Raw genomic sequence first — 15824 nt, forward strand, 5'->3', positions numbered from 1 at the left:
ATAAGTGCCCCGTGGAAGCAAGTGAGAAAGAAACAGCAGCAACATTGCACTCATTATGTCTCTGTCGTCATTAGGTGTGGGGATGTTTTCATTGAAAGGAACTCCAGTGTATTTCTAAGGAAAGCTGTGGCAGGGCCCCCTTAACCTGTGTGCAGACAGTGTTGTCCAGCTCGTATAACTTGTTTCTGGGAAATGCCTTGCAGGAAGAGTCGGCATGTACAACGGCATTGGGTTGCAGACTGCCCGCGGCAGTGGCACCAACGGCTATGTCCAGCGCAATCTCTCCCTCGTCCAGCGCTCACGGGAGAAGGTCAACTACAAGACGGAAGAGGACATTCAGCGCTTGGATGCACAGCTCATCCGCAAGGCCAACTCAGAGATTCTTGATCATGAGCGCAAGCGCAAGCTCGAGATCAAGTGCCTGGAACTCCAGGAAACCATGGAGGAGCAAGGGTAAGGTGCCTTCTCACATTTAAAGCAATGTCTTTTAGAGCATATCTTTGTGGCTGCTCAAGACTCTAACAACTGTGAAAAAAAAATGAAAAAAAAGTTATACACTGTTGGGGGGGGGGGGGGGGGGATTTTCACACAAATCATAAAACACTCTCTCCACTCTTCCTTTTTGGGCATATTTTATGATATGCGTAAAGGTCCTAGTAGCACAGCAGCTCATTCGTGATTTTTTGCCAACCGACAATAATTACGAAGGCTGCTTCTCACACTGGCTGCCATCGGATCTGGAAAGGGCAGCAGCTGGGCCAGTCAGCATATGTCATTGATCTCCTTGTTGTCATTTTTAATCATGTGTCTTTGAATGCTCGCTTGTCAAGCGCTGTGTAATAACCCTTTGAGGGTCACGTTTTTTTGGGGGGAAGTGCGACCCCCCAGGTTCACATTTTTTATTGCAGATTTAAATTCTTGAGAATGACTTATTTCGAGAAAAAATAACTAGTAAATAAATTTTTACGTTACAATGAAGCAAAAAAATTTTTTTTAATATGGTGCAGATTTATACATGGTTTGTTAAATGGATGGATAAACTAGCTAAATAATTTTTGTACAAATATAATAAAATCTACACAGCCTCGTTTTAGGAGTTTGCTGTTGGGCTAGTTGGTACATGATTCTAAAAACAAAACAGCACAAGGAACTGGGAAAATAATGCACTCTTCCTTGCCCTGTTTTTGTGTTTAGAACCTATTTTTATTGCGATAGTAATTATATGCACACTGCAGGCAAACTTTCGCCATCAGCGTCACTGTTAGATTTTGTATGTACATAGTCCAGTTGTGATAAGACGCATGCTGTGGGTGCGAGGAGGGTCAGCATGGTGCACACCCAATGTCACATGGTACACACGAATGTAGTCGAGCTTGCGTGAATAATCACTGCCTGGTGGGTCTGTGCCCGCCTGCACATTGTGGGTTATATTCAGCGGGGGCAAAGATTGTGCGAGCCAAGATAGCTGGTGGCAGCATGTCTTCGCACACACCTATTGCAGGAGGTCGCATAATCTAAAGTTTCAGAGACACGTTGGAGGGGAGGCAGCATAGCATTCGTGTCGCTATGTTCACCGTGCCACTGTTGCGCCGCATGTGTGCCAGCATGTGTTCGTGGTCATTGTGTGCGAACTGGTCATGCTTCCCTGTGTGCGTGTGACACCATGCTTGCTAGCTTAATTCGTAAGTGAATGTTTTCTGCAACTAAAACTATGCACGTTACTTAGTGTAGTTGTGTAATTCTTTGCCAACGCTATCAGTGCTTCAATTTTCGGGCAGCAAAGACTGGTGGCCTCTGAGCCACGGCCAGACCAATGACCAGGGGTCAAGAGAATGAAAAAAGAAGTGGATCACTGGGGGGGGGGGAGAGAACCTGGGGGGGGGGAGAGAAATAGCAAGGCATGCTATGTGAGCACCCGCAAGTAAATTTAGTGTTGCACACCCGTCATAATAAGCGAGTGAGCAATAGTTTGATGTCTAGACTAGATTTATATCAGTTCTCGCGTGCCTTGCAATAAGATGTGCGGCACTAAAGCCCCAACCACAGGCATGCTTCGCCACGCCCCGGCACGCGCCAATGCGTCAAAAGCGTCAGTCGTGAACGGGGTGACGCGTGCCAACACGCGGAGATTTTGCCAGCTGCCGATGCTAGAAAACCAGCGGCGCGAGCCGACGCGACGCCGGCGTCCACCAATCAGAGACCGCGAAGCCTCTGGCTGCTACGCCTGATGATGGCCGCCGATGCGAAGGCGCCAGCACCAACGATCGTCCGAGTGCTTCGGACGCACGACGCGTGCGACAGTATTTCTTAGACAGTGTTGTGATAGTAGGTCGACACGACCCACGACCGTGGGTGGTGAAAGTGCGACGAGAGTTCATGCCGCGTTCGAACGCCGCTGCCGAACTCAACCTGCCGGCCCGCTGGATTCCGCCGATCTCAGTGCGATCCCGTCTGCTAAAACATCCAACCGAATCACAATTGCAGACGATTGCGGCAACGCTTGTGGTTGTCGTATGTATATTTTCTTGTGCTCGAAACGAATGGAAACTTGCTTTTGATGGGCGAAGTCTGGATGATCAGCACTCGTCTACCGCCGATGTTGTTTACATTACGCGTAGGCCTAGCGCGTTCGTCGAGTTCGACCGGTGGTGAACGAGCCCAGCTGAGAAACTCTGCCGAAGGAAATGAAATTTCAGTTACGTTTTGCGCTGCTGTGATTTGAAATATGGCTCTCCTGACTTCGTGCTGTGTGTGGTGTGGTGTAAATGAACCGTGTGGAACTTCAGGTGGTCTTGGGACTCGAGTTTAACGGGCGAGTTCTGCGCTGTTTGCAGCAGCAAAGATAACTTGCGAAAGCGAAAGACACTAGTAGCCGAACAATGGGAAATACGCGTACATCTTCAGCCATACCATCCGTTTAGTTGAAAGTGCACTCTTCGATTCGGCCTGTGAAATCTAGATCAGTACAAGTTCACAGTACTCCTTCACTCACTTCTTTCAAGTGCAGGCGCCTTATGGGCTAGTTGGGGATAAATCGCTCGTGCAGCGCTCAAGACCGCTGACACACTGAAGGAAACGTGATGCAGCACTGTCATGTTTGAGTCTTTGTGTTCTTGTAGTTGAGCACTTGGGAAAAAAAACAAATTTGTTTGCACTATGTGCACCGTGTGCAATGCATAGGAGGACCTGCGTCATACAAGACTTATGCATGCTGCTGCGTATACCAGGATTGCTTCGATGCCTGCTTGACAAGCAGCACGTACTGAGTCAGTGAAACTGTAATTGGCTTTTGATATATATTTTTTTTTGTTTATGGAAAGAGCAGATGGTGTGAGTGCATGCATTGCAGGGAAGGGGTAAAGGTGTCATCAGTGCTTTGCGCAGTCGGTATGCTTAAGCTGCCCAAATTTCTTCAGCTTGCACTAAAATGCATCTTGCTGTGATACTAAAAACTGTAGTCAGGAAAAAGATTAACTCAAAACCAAGTTCCTAATGCATCTTCGCAGAATGTGTTTACATAACTAGTTAACACTTGCACTGCAACATTATACCAATACACAGCGCAGCATATGCGCTTGAAATAAATACATTTTGTAAAGGTGGACGACTGGGCCTGCAATAACAAACTTTGTGTTAGCACTGAAATAAGTGCTGCCATGCATATGAGCCACACCACAACCTCTGTGCACCCAACCTACTTCCTCGGTGGCACCCCCATGAAGACCGTTCGGGCCCTTCCCACCCTGGGTGTAATATTCAGCCCTTCTCTCGACTTTTCCGCACAAGTCACTAGGCTCGTCGCATTCTGGGATTTGTGACCTGTCTCTCCCTTCCCTGTGGACCTGAGGTTTTCAGAGCACTCTATACTTCTCTCGTACCACCACAGCTTGAGTACTGCTAATCAGTTTAGTCCCCTTACCAAACTCATCTCGCTGACAAACTTGAGCTTGTTCAGCGGCGGGGAAAGCGCGCCCTCTACTCTGTGGGGATCGAGGTGCCTTCCCGCGCCTCGTTCCCCAGCTCGCGCGTGGCGCATAGCTCGATCCCCGGGAACCGCCGCCGTAACGGCAACATGGCGGACACGGCTAGCGCGCCGGACTTACTTTCCCGCGCACTTTCCCGCGCAAACCGTGCTTCTCCTCCACCGGGATTGGACTTGCCCCGCGAGAACACGTCACCGGGACGCGCCCTGATTGGCCTCCCGCGAGCTCTCATGCACCCTCTCCACCCGAGCTCTCGTACGCTGAGCGCTTCCTCGCCGCGGCAGAGGCTCACAGGCTCGCAACGAGGTGGTTACATAAGACCTTTGTTCTCGCGACTCCTCGTTATCGCGCTTGGCGGACCGCTACGGCGCTACCCGGTTGCGTATTTACAATTGCTAGTAGGTACAGCGTTTGACCGCTGAACGGAACCACCTAGAAATGCGGTACGTGCGAGCGGCGCAGCGTGGCGCCAGCGGTCAAACGCTGTACCTGCTAGCAAATGTAGTGTTGCTACCCGGTTAGCCCTAGCGCAGCGGGCGCGCGTACTCGATCGGTCTTGCGGTGAGCCTTGGCCCGTAAGCGCCGTGACTGTAGCACTATGCTGTATCTTGGGTGAATAAACCCGTGTTTGTTGGCGATCTGACTCCGGAGCCTTCTCTGCGCCGTGTCGGAGAGTTGACGAACCCAGTCGTAGCGCCTTTGTGCGTTGCGGAGTGGAGGAGCGTCGTGCCCTTTCCTGACCGTCGCTCGTAGGGTAAGCCTTGTGCAAACCCATCTCCACAACTCCCATCTTTTCGATCGTCGCAAGCTCATGCCAGCCTACAAGGATCACCTCAAAGCCCTTAAGTGGCACACCCTGCAATACCAGCGCAACATTGCACTTGTCCGTCTATTCTGCAGGGCGCTGTGTGGCTCTCTGGAAACACTTATATTTCTTCTTCTGTCCGTCTGAACATCAGGACAGCCTGAGCCCCATCACACCTGTATGGTCCAACACCGTAACTCCATGTTTATACAGAGCTTTCTCACATTAGGGCTCCCCTTCCATGCGACCGTAGTGAACCGGCACTCTCGACTTCCCAGTTGTTGCCCTGTATGTGCTTGTGACGTGTTGTGTGTGTGAGCAAGCGAGCGCGTCATCTAGAGCAAATTCCTGCTCTAGATGGCTGACTATCAGACGCTCTAGCGTACAGGCATGAGCCTTATTTTTTTAGCCTTGCGAGCTGTCTAGAGTGCCATGATGCTACTAAGATTATTATTATTATTATTATTATTATTATTATTATTATTATTATTATTATTATTATTATTGTTATTATTACTATAATGATAATGATCCCTGCAACCACATTGATGGCGTTGAAGCCAGCATGAGGCATAATTCAAAATATTTCTGGTGCTTCGTGCGCTGTCATTCTTCTAAAGAGAGCTCCAAAGAGGTGTCTTCTTGATGAAAATGGTGATGATGTCTTGAACACTGTTGATACCTTTGCAGAACATTTCTGTTGTGTCTGTGGTGTAAAGGATGCTTCAAGTAACCTTCCTTCTCAGCCTGGCACTGTGCTTATGCTATCAGTCAATGAAGACCTTGTTTTCAAGTGTATGAAGTGCCTCAAACCTTCCCTTTCTTGTGGTGTTGATGGTATTCCTCCCCCACTGCTTAAGACGTATAGAAGCGTCCCTGTTGTCCCAAGCATCTTCCATAGTTCTCTAAAGTCTAGCGTATTTTCTAGCACTTGGAAGGTAGCATAGATATTGCCCGTGCACAAATCGGGTGCTACGAGTACAGTTACTAACTACCGGCCTACATCTATCTGCTGCATTGAGTCAAAAGTGTTTGAATCGGTATTGCATTCCCTGCTTTCTGTTAGTGCTAAGAACATTTTAATAGATGGACAGCATGGCTTTGTATGCAGACGACTTAAGGATATTTAAGACTGTCAACAGTGTTCACGACTGCACTGACCTCCAAAAAGACATTTTCTCACTCTCAAGCTGGTGCAGAAACAATAATGGTACGTACTCTTAAATGCTTCCAAAACTATGGTATTAAGTTACATGCGCAAAACACACCATGTACAATTTCCATATGCCCTTCGGGATGCTCCACTGCCCAGGGTCGATGAAATCAAAGATCTTGGTGTGTGCTTTGACAAAACACTAAGCTTCTGTTCACATATTAAATATGCACAACGTGCCCTTCACTCTCTTGGAATTGTACGTCGTATATTGCATGATGACCACTCACCTGGTCTGTTTCTTAAATCGTATGCTGCTGTGTGCCTTCTACTACTAGAGTATGTCTCTGTAGATTGAGGCGCAACCTGCAAATCTAATTCTGACCTCTCTGAATGCGTCCAGAATAAATTGATATGTCTTCAAGCACCACTTTTGCCATTCTGGCGACCATAGTCCAGCACTCTCATATGTACCTCAACTCACACCTCTAGACTCTCTTAAACCTCACCCCTCTGATTAATAAAGTTGTTAGTCACTCATTCAAGACTTTTTAAATCAGACCTTTTTCGTTCCTGTATAAGGTGGTCCATGGCATTATACTTTCCCAAAGCTACGCAATTTTTCATGCTGCAACAGTATACCAGGTAGCATTCTGCATTCGCTGCCTGGCCTTGTTCCATTAAAGACTGTCCTATATATGGCTCGACTGCACAAAACGTAATAAGGATTGTGTCTGCATTGACATATTTCAGAGTTCATTTCCTATGTATTGTATTTATGTAGATAATCATGTTATATGATTAACTGCAGTTTACGCTTCCTTGTTTTTCTTTCCTTATATGTTTCTCGATCTCGCATTGTTTTGTCTTCCACATTTGTGTTCTCTGTACATTTTGTCTCGCATATTGCTTTTTAAGTGCACCAGTCAGAGGCCCTCTAGCTGTTTCTGGGCCCTATAATAAACATTTGATTGATTGGTTATTGTTACTGTAATATGAAATTGATATTTAAATATGTACTAGTATATTAGTTTAGTTTAGTAGCTTTTTTGCAATATTATTATAGTGTGACAGTTTTTTGAAAGCATCTATTTGGTGTAATAAAACACTGTTTGCTTGATCATATGCATTGTGCCATTAATTTCTACTGGGGTTTAATAATTGTTGGATGCCATGGTCCAGTGTTGTGCAATAAAATAATGTGGCACAGCAATTGTTACATGCCTCACAGAACAAATTGAATGTCTTTCTCAATCAAAACATCATTGTAGGCTGAAAACAATAAACAAACTGGTATTTCTTTCTTTTTTTTTTTTTGTGGCAACTTGAAGTGTATAAATTTTAAAAATAACCTGTTTTTTCATATTATGCAAATTAGCTGCCCCATACATTTGAATAAGTGCTTCAAGAGTACAAATAAGTGCTTCAAGGCCTCCCGATGCGGTGTTGATGCTTCAAAACAACCTAGAAAAATTAAATGTTCCATGGGAAAGATTAGACAGAAACAAGAATCAGGAGACAAGCTACGAAACTGGTAAATTTTGGCTGTTCTAAATGTCTCGCGAGTCCCGCGGTTGGCGCATGCCTGCGCATCAACCGCGGTGCGGTACAAGCTCGAGGAAACAATAGACGACAACCACGTGTACACCCGGAAAGCATTTATTACGACTGCAACTAACACTTCGAGCAGGCCAGCTAGCTATAGTTGACATCACTGAGGGTTCCCTCGAAGAGAATAATACACTAGGTAAAGAAGGGCTTCCGACTTACCAACTGGAGAATACGGGGATGGCCGCGGCATTTGCCGCGGCAAGAACGCGGTTGACTAACCACGTGCGGGAATACGGGAGGCCGCGGCGGAGACTTCCGCCATAGCCGCTTGCTGGGGACCAAAGAGGCCCGGGCGATATCAGCGGGATCTCGCGTGACCCACCCGGTGGCGCTGATAGCGCTTGCGATTCCCGCGTGCCGCCCGCGGAAGGAAAGTTCCCCCTCTCCCAACTCTCCCTGGCACGCATGCGCTTGACGCGACGTTCGCTGCCCGTGCGGCGATTATGGGACCCGAGGGTTCCCACAATATATGTTTACAAATCAAATAATAATCCTTTTCCGAACGCTAAGCCAAAGAGCGGTGCCTAGCGCTCGCGTGTGGTCATACTGAGCCGAGCTGCACTTATCGGAGGCCCAAGCCGACTGAGATTGCCCGAGCTCTTGCGAGTGGGTTCATTGGTTATCGCGAGAGCAAGCACAAAGCCGCGAGGACTTTTCCTAGTGGCATGTCCCGGGGAGCCATCCTCCCACAGCGACATGTTTACAAAAGTGTGAGAGGAGCGAGTGTTAGATTTGTAATCTTTGCCCGCCACCCCCTTGATGCTTTTGTTTATCATCAGAAGCTTAGCGAAGTGCTTTTAAAATGATCGCATAAATGAACAGCAACCTCTACCAGCGCCTGTTTCGCTTCTCATATGACGCTGCTGCCGTCGTTATGTCTTGTGCTCGCTGTTTCGTCGGCACTTCTCTGGGTTTCAACCCATTCTCTTCATCGACCCATTCAGCTGCTCCAAGCACAGGCATTTACTGCATTTGGCTTCGAGTCACTGAGTAAACATCGGCTCTCATGGCGATCACAGCACATCCGCCCCTCGGGGCCCGGGGCCCCCCTCCAGCGACACCACTGTGCATGTGGGCTGTGACTGGTTCTGGCAAATAATGGGCTGTTTTCTCAGCGCACTGCATTTGAAATACTTAATTTTGGTAGTGTAGTTGCAGTATTTTTGACATCCATACTTGTGGCTGAAAAAATGGTCAAGTCTAACGGCCATTTGCATCTCGCAGCTATGAAGTGGACGAGATAGCGGCAAAGGTGGATGAGCTGCGTGAACTGCTGCAGCAGCAGGGCCACCTCCTTGACTTCCCGGCTCCCAAAGACGAGGCGGGGCGCTCCATGTAAGCCTTGCTTGGTACTACCACTGCAAATGTCCTAGTAATTATTTCGAGTTTACCGCCAGCTTCTAGCCTTAGGCGAGAGCGGTTACAAAAAAGACAGCAGACTTGCGCGACCTTGCAGCATCACAGCCCAATTTCCAGCAACGCTGTTGTTTCCAAGCAGTTGCATGTAGTTAAACGACACACTCTAAAACGTTGCCTGTGTGTGCCTAACCTGTTCGAAATGTTTGTCGCGTAGATGGCACCACCTTAACGTAACAAAAATTGGGCTGCATAAATAGGTAATCCAGTTTCAGATAATGTTGATGTAGAGCAGCCTCTGTGCAAAATGTTACGTTTCAAGTCTGAGTGGATGTGTCACAAAAAGCTTGCAAATGATACATTTCTAATGCAGAGATGAAAGCAATAAAATGCCATTGCATTACCAGAATGCGCAACTACTTGGCATGACCTCGGGGACTTCACGGTGCCGTCTGAGGCAACAGGCTGGGATTTACACCACTGATCACTAGGGGCATGTGTCGTCTTCTTGGTTGCTATTTAGAGGTGGCTAATATGTAAATTTTTAGCTGTGCAGCTTTGCCAAGATTGGTTCAATACAGTCAAACCTCGATATAACGAAGTTGTACTTGCAGGGGAGAACTTCGTTATATTGAAGTTTCATTTATTCAATGGAACTAAGATGGGGGGAAATAAAAATAGTTTGTTACATCGCGAATTTCGTTAAATCAAGGTTCGTTATATCGAAGTTTGACTGTTTTTTATTTCTTCTAACACAACTGTGCAACCTGAAATTGTAATAACGCATGCCACTTGTCAAAGATAGGTAGTGCCACTTGATTTAAGCCTTTATGCCAAGGCTGCTAAGAAGAAAAAAAAATTTAGCGGCACCTCTAGTCCTTAAACCAGGATGGGAGCGCTGTGCCGATTGTGACAACATGCACAAAAACACTAATGTCGAATGAAGTCGCTAAATTTCGAGGAGTGTGCGTGTTGTGTGGCAACCACACAGCCGTGTGTTGGCTAGCGTTTAGCCCTGAAATCCAAGCCTAAGCAGTGTGTTTCATCATTGAGGTCTTTGGAATGTTGATGTGTTTGGTGGAGCATTGTAACTTCGCCGCAGGAAAATAAAAATAGTTTTGTGCTATACAGTGCGTTACGAATGTTCATGAAAGGAAAAAAAAAAACTTGGAGGACGCTTAAGCTTCGCCTTTAACACTTTCCCTACCGCGCCCATTGGGGACCGTTAACCCGCTATTGATGGTTTGAAACGCCGCTTTCGATATCTTCTACGCCGCTCGTGGACACATTGTGCCATTGAATGTGAAGGAGGAGAACTATATTTTAATTGTCTAAGCAGTTCACTTTTTTCCCGCCAGGTGTTAATTTTTGAACGCGCTCCAAAGTTTCACGATCATCAAAGTAGAAAGCAGAAATGGCTGCCTCCGAGATCGGCGCGCTTTGAAAAATGGCAGATCTCGTTATTCTGTTGCATCTGCGGCTGATTTTATCGATGGATCGAGCAGCAGCGACTCTGAGAATGCTGCCTTTTCGTCGGGCTTTGACTCTGAGAGCGACGATGACGCGAACCAGCCCGGAACATCGGCAGCTGCAGCCTGGCCCGCCCAACTGTACTGCTTGTAGTTAAATTTTTGCAGTGGAATACCTGTTCAACGAAAAATTTAGATATTTTTCTGAGATAGTGCCTATTAGACAGCAATACTTTTTGTGTATCTCACAATTCTTGTCACATTTCTTTTAGGGGTGTGTGAATATTCAAAAAGTTTGGAAATTATTGAATATTACATTTTTAATACAGTAGAACCCCGCTGATACGTTTTTCACGGGACCGTAAAAAAAAAATGTAAGAGCCGGGAAACAGGAAAAATTGAGAAATGGGAGTAGTGTTGAACTGCACACAATTCTTACGGGTGAAAAAAAGTTGTTTCGAAGACAGCCGAAGTATCGATTGCGATAGCAAATTAGTAGACAGCTATAAAAAGTAAGAATAGTAGTTTTATCTTCCGTATAAACTTGTAAACATTCGCTTATTAACTATATTAACAACATGGTGTCAGCGCCCGTAGGCAAACATGAACAAATAACGCTCGATGAGTGCGGACACGCACTGTCAAACGCTAGCGTGAGGAATTTAAGCACCGCTGCAGAAGCGAGCGAGCGAAGTGACCTTCGTGCTGTTGTCTATCGCTTCAACGCAAACTGAGCGCCAAGAACACACAGCACGCACAAAGCAACGAGCCGCCAACGCACGTACACTGCTAGACTCTGACCCCAACGCAGATCGCTTTCAAGATACGGCCCGCGCACCGCCGCGCAGTACGTAGCTGATGCCAGAGCGCAACGCTGCCCGCTATCCCTCCCCTCATCACTCCCTCGTTGGTGCCTCGAGCACTACGAAAGATGGCACGCTTCCTTCCTGCTTTTCTTTCTTTCTTTCCGAGATTTAGACGCGGTCGTCAGCTCCCCTCGCACACATGCACATACGGGGCGTGGCGATGGTGTTTTTGCCCTTCGACTTTATACGCAACATCTATGAGCCAAAACCAATTTTAGGGCCGCAACGCGTAATAGACACCATCTTTACATATAAAATACGGATCTCAAGGGCCATACTTTTGCTGGCGGAAGCTGAAAATTCGTCATCAGTGTTGCCCCCAGCACTTTGGGCGGCCAATGCCATCGTCAAGCAACCAAGCCAAGCGACATGAAAAGTCAAAATGGCCGCTCGGTCCGGCGCGGGGTGCCAGTTCGCAACGTATGATGCAGGGAACGGTCCCACAGTTGCGACGTAGCAGCAGGGTTACCAATACATTGGGTTCTATGGGAGCTGTGCTGGGACCGGCCGTAAACGGCGTAACAGCCGGGAAAATGCAGCACCCGGGAACGTAACAGCGGGGTTCTACTGTATTCGTATTCTGTTCGAAAAAAAATAGATATTCGAAAAGGGGGGGGGGGGGGGGGTTGGAATATTCGGTTGGATACGAATATTTGAATCAAATTGAATATATTGCTGGCCATGTGGGGAGCAAACACGGTTCTTAGCATTTCTTTCTATGTAATCTAAGAATATTGCAGTAATGTTGTGCTGAATTGTGTAATTTCGTGCTGCTCGCAAATTTTTGCCTGTAAAGCATACTTAGCCACTAAACTTTGCGGGAAAGCCAGCCTCTAGTAGCAAGAAGCACAGCGAGGGTACACTTTTACAGCGAAGCTGTTAAGGGCTCACCTTTACATCGTCGCGTCCGGCAATAGAAAAAAACTCTCATTGACCGTATGCTGTATGTGCGCGTGAAAGAGTGCGAGGGCAAGGGACGCGCACTTTCACGGGGAGCGAACGCACGGCGGAGAGAAAATGCGACTTCCCAGTAGAAGGGGAGTGGTGGGCGAGGAGGGCATCGAGGCACCCTAGACTGTGCGTGCCCGCTCTCCCACTGCGGCGCATGCGCGCAGCCCTGCCGGCCTTTGCCGCCAGCTCTCTCAGGGCTCTCGCCCGCCTCTCCTCTAACAGTGTCGACAACAGCGTTTAGCCGTTCGTAACGTAGCCAGCATTTTGACAGCGGTTGCGTGCGGTCACACAAACAACACACACAACTGTTGTCAACGGCGGCAGCGTTGGTGACGTGTTTATGGAGAACGTGCCAACCTTTCCGGTACACCCTATGGTGGTGTACCGTAGCGACCATAAGGCCATGGTCCCTGTGGTCACTAAATAAATAAAAACCACTGGATAATATATATGTCTCATTCTTTAATAGTTCGAATAACCAATTACACCATCACATCTTAATAGTAGTCACAATTGGAAATACATAATTCTCACCATAGTACAGCTTCGCTGGTCTTCCATCTCCACCCCAGTGGAAGGGCTGACAGATTTTTTTTTTTTTTCTTTTTTTCCACCGCCATCCTCAATTCTGAGCTTAATGCTTGACAGCAAGTTCAATGAGTGACGGCTGGCATAGGGTTAGATATCTGCCTTCGAGTTTACGGGCATTTGATGTGTTTTTCTGGTGTATAAACACAACAGGAATCAATGTACACTACGGTCAGTATATCTGTTGTCTGTGTTTTCGAATTTCTGTACAATAATGCTTGTCGTTCTTGCCATCTGCCTTGTAAGGGTTTCCCGGCTTTGTCAAGCTGCTAATCGCAGCTTTTAGCCAGCAAACCTCTCCAGAAATCTGTACAACTTGTGAAAACAGTGGGGGATTTAAAATGCAGGAGTGTTGATGAACCATTTTGTGCGGAGAATAATGCGCTCACATTTACATCTGGTTAAACAGCACTGGAGCACTCCTATGGAACAGCTTGCCATCAGAAGTTGCCATCAGCTTGCCATCAGCTTGTTTTTCTCGAAAAACAAGCCAGAATTTTTTCATTGTCATTGAAATGCCATTATCATTCACTATTGTTATCTCTTTAGTCAGTTGCAGTGTATAGTTCTTAAGTCCAAATTCCTTTTTGTAGGTTTCTCGTAGCTAATGGTAGAAACACCCTGCCTTTTGTTTATAAATGCACATTTATGTACATATTATTTATTTACACTTCACCGTATTGCCGTTGTGATTGTGAATACTAACTAGCATGGATCCTAACTAGCCTTGAGCTAGGGATCCAGATGTTTTGTACAATATTTCATGTGTACTTTTCCTATTTGAATAAACTTGAACTTTGAACTAGTGGGCTCAGTGATAGATCGGCTATCAGCGGCTATCAAAGTTGAGACGTACTGAAGGCAGTCGATAAAGTGTCAACTTCAGGAGAGAATGCATTTCGCGCCGCTGTTACAGCATTTCTTGTACATTGCGGCCGACGCCTAAAACCCAACGCATGTGCCGGGCCAATCGCGAAACACTCATTTTGCGGCACATGGACCGTCGTAATGAAGCGATTTGAATTATCACAATTTCACTGCATATTTATGACAGTCGGCAAGCTTGGCAAGGTTGCGCTTACCGGAAGTTTTATTTTCCAGCGTTTACTGGAAAAGTCGATCAGCCTGGATTTCTTTCCCTTCACGGCAAGCAAAGGCGTTACGCGAGTTTCAGAATCCGTTAAAAGAGCCATCACAATTGTCGTGGGTTCTGATAACTTTTCTGATGAGGCAAAAATGATTCATTACTTTCAAAGCAGTCGCCGGAGTCGGTGTGTCTAGCGGATAGTCATTTTCCCCAGACGACAAGACGTTAGCATCTTTTGAACAACAGCGGCTGCGGCGCGGCCGCTATCTTGAAAGCAATTTGTGACGTGCACAAAGCGAGTGCCCGCGTGGGCCTCATCTTCAAAGCGATCTGCGATGGGGGCAAAGTAGTGCCGGTAGAGTCGTGTGCTTTCGACGTTTAGTTCGCGTTGAAGCGAGAGACGACACGGAGGTCAATTCGTTTGCTGCTATTGTCGCGTCTCACTCCAGCGTGTTGACACGGAGTTTCCGCGGTCATCGAGCGAGATCTGTTCATGTTTATCTGTGCGCGTGTAACACCGTGCCCATTAATTTAGTTAGCGAATGTTTACAAGTTTATACGGCCAATAAAACTACTATCTTTAGTTCATATAGCTGTCTACTAATCTGCTCTCGCAACCGATGCTTTGCCTTGCGGGCGAAACTGCGAGATTTTTCCTTCTGCTTTCTGCCTCGGCGATCGTATGTGCCTTCTCCTTGAGAGAGAGAGAAATTTACGCTTCTTGGTTGGCGTAGCCATTTCGACCGGACACACAACACAGAAAACGGCAGTGATTGCGATGATCCCCTGCAGTGTCGCACAGGCGCGTGGTGATCACGCATGGCTATGGATTGCAGTGGCTTAAACCGGTATTTTGAATTTGATTTCATTCGCGAAAACCTCATTTAAGCGGACATACGATCGTTACAGCTTTGGAAGGGCCTTCCAATTTGACTACTCGGCAGTTTCAATTTCAATTCAGTCCCAGTTTTGTTCTCGTAAAGTTCGTTGAAATACCGAATAAAACGCCTTCATTATGAAGGGACTTTTTTTGTATTACTTTCTATGGGCAGCTAACGGGGAATCGGAAAATCTTGGTTGTGGCGGAAATTTGGTTGTAGCGGCATTCGTTGTAGGGGGATTCGACTGTAAAGCTATTCCCACAGGTGTTCCTCAGGGTAGCATATTAGGGCCACTGCTATTTAACTTAAATATTAATGATATTGTTAACATTAGTGATAAACCTACTTTCGTTATATATGCAGTCGATACGAGCCTATTTTTTAGATGACCATGCGTGTCGGACATTCGAAACCAGGCTGATGATTGTTCATGCTTATTACACGAGTGGTCCCTATGTAATTCGCTCCCCATCAATACTAATAAAACAAAAGCTCTATTGTTTAGACCTCGGAACAAGGTTATTGAATCTCATGCTACTGTTCTTAAAATAGGATCTGACGTTATAAAAACTGTACCTCGTGTAAAGAGCTTCTCTTTGAGGAACACCTACAGCGGAATGATCATGTTGCACTAAATCTTTCAAGAACGGTAGGGACCCTTTCGAAATTCAGAAATTTATTTCCTCAGTGTATCAAAAAGCTATTATGTTATGTTTATTATTATTATGTTATGTTATGTTTATTATTATTATGTTATGTTATGTTTTACTCTGTCATTAACTATTTGTTTTCTGGTATGGGTCACTACTTCTCTTTCCAACAAACTATACACAATCCAAAAACGGGCTGTACGCAACATTGCCAGTGCTGCGTTCGATTCCCCCTCGAAGCCTATTTTTGAAGCACTTAACATAATACCCATAACAGAATTGTACAATAATGTGCTGCTTAAAAGATATAAATTTAGCATTAAGCAAAATGCCTTTCTTGTTAAGCTATCCAATTTAAAACATAAAACATACACATACGAGTGCCGAGCCACTAGTGATTGGTTTATACCAAAAACACGTACGA

General features: G+C 46.3%; 1 protein-coding gene across 5 annotated transcripts in view; it reads left to right on the plus strand.

The window, feature by feature from the left end:
* Positions 1 to 15824, plus strand: part of LOC119446851 (serine/arginine repetitive matrix protein 2) — a 186606-nt gene that overhangs the window by 12789 nt on the left and 157993 nt on the right. For all 5 annotated transcript variants that reach the window (XM_049664953.1, XM_049664951.1, XM_049664952.1 and 2 more), the window contains exons 2-3: positions 204 to 453; positions 8777 to 8887. In XM_049664953.1, the coding sequence (XP_049520910.1) occupies positions 215 to 453; positions 8777 to 8887 (350 nt within the window). In that variant the 5' untranslated portion in view covers positions 204 to 214. The remainder of the gene's footprint in view (positions 1 to 203; positions 454 to 8776; positions 8888 to 15824) is intronic.

This window comes from Dermacentor silvarum, chromosome 3 (assembly GCF_013339745.2).
Source record: "Dermacentor silvarum isolate Dsil-2018 chromosome 3, BIME_Dsil_1.4, whole genome shotgun sequence".
NCBI lineage: Eukaryota > Metazoa > Arthropoda > Arachnida > Ixodida > Ixodidae > Dermacentor > Dermacentor silvarum.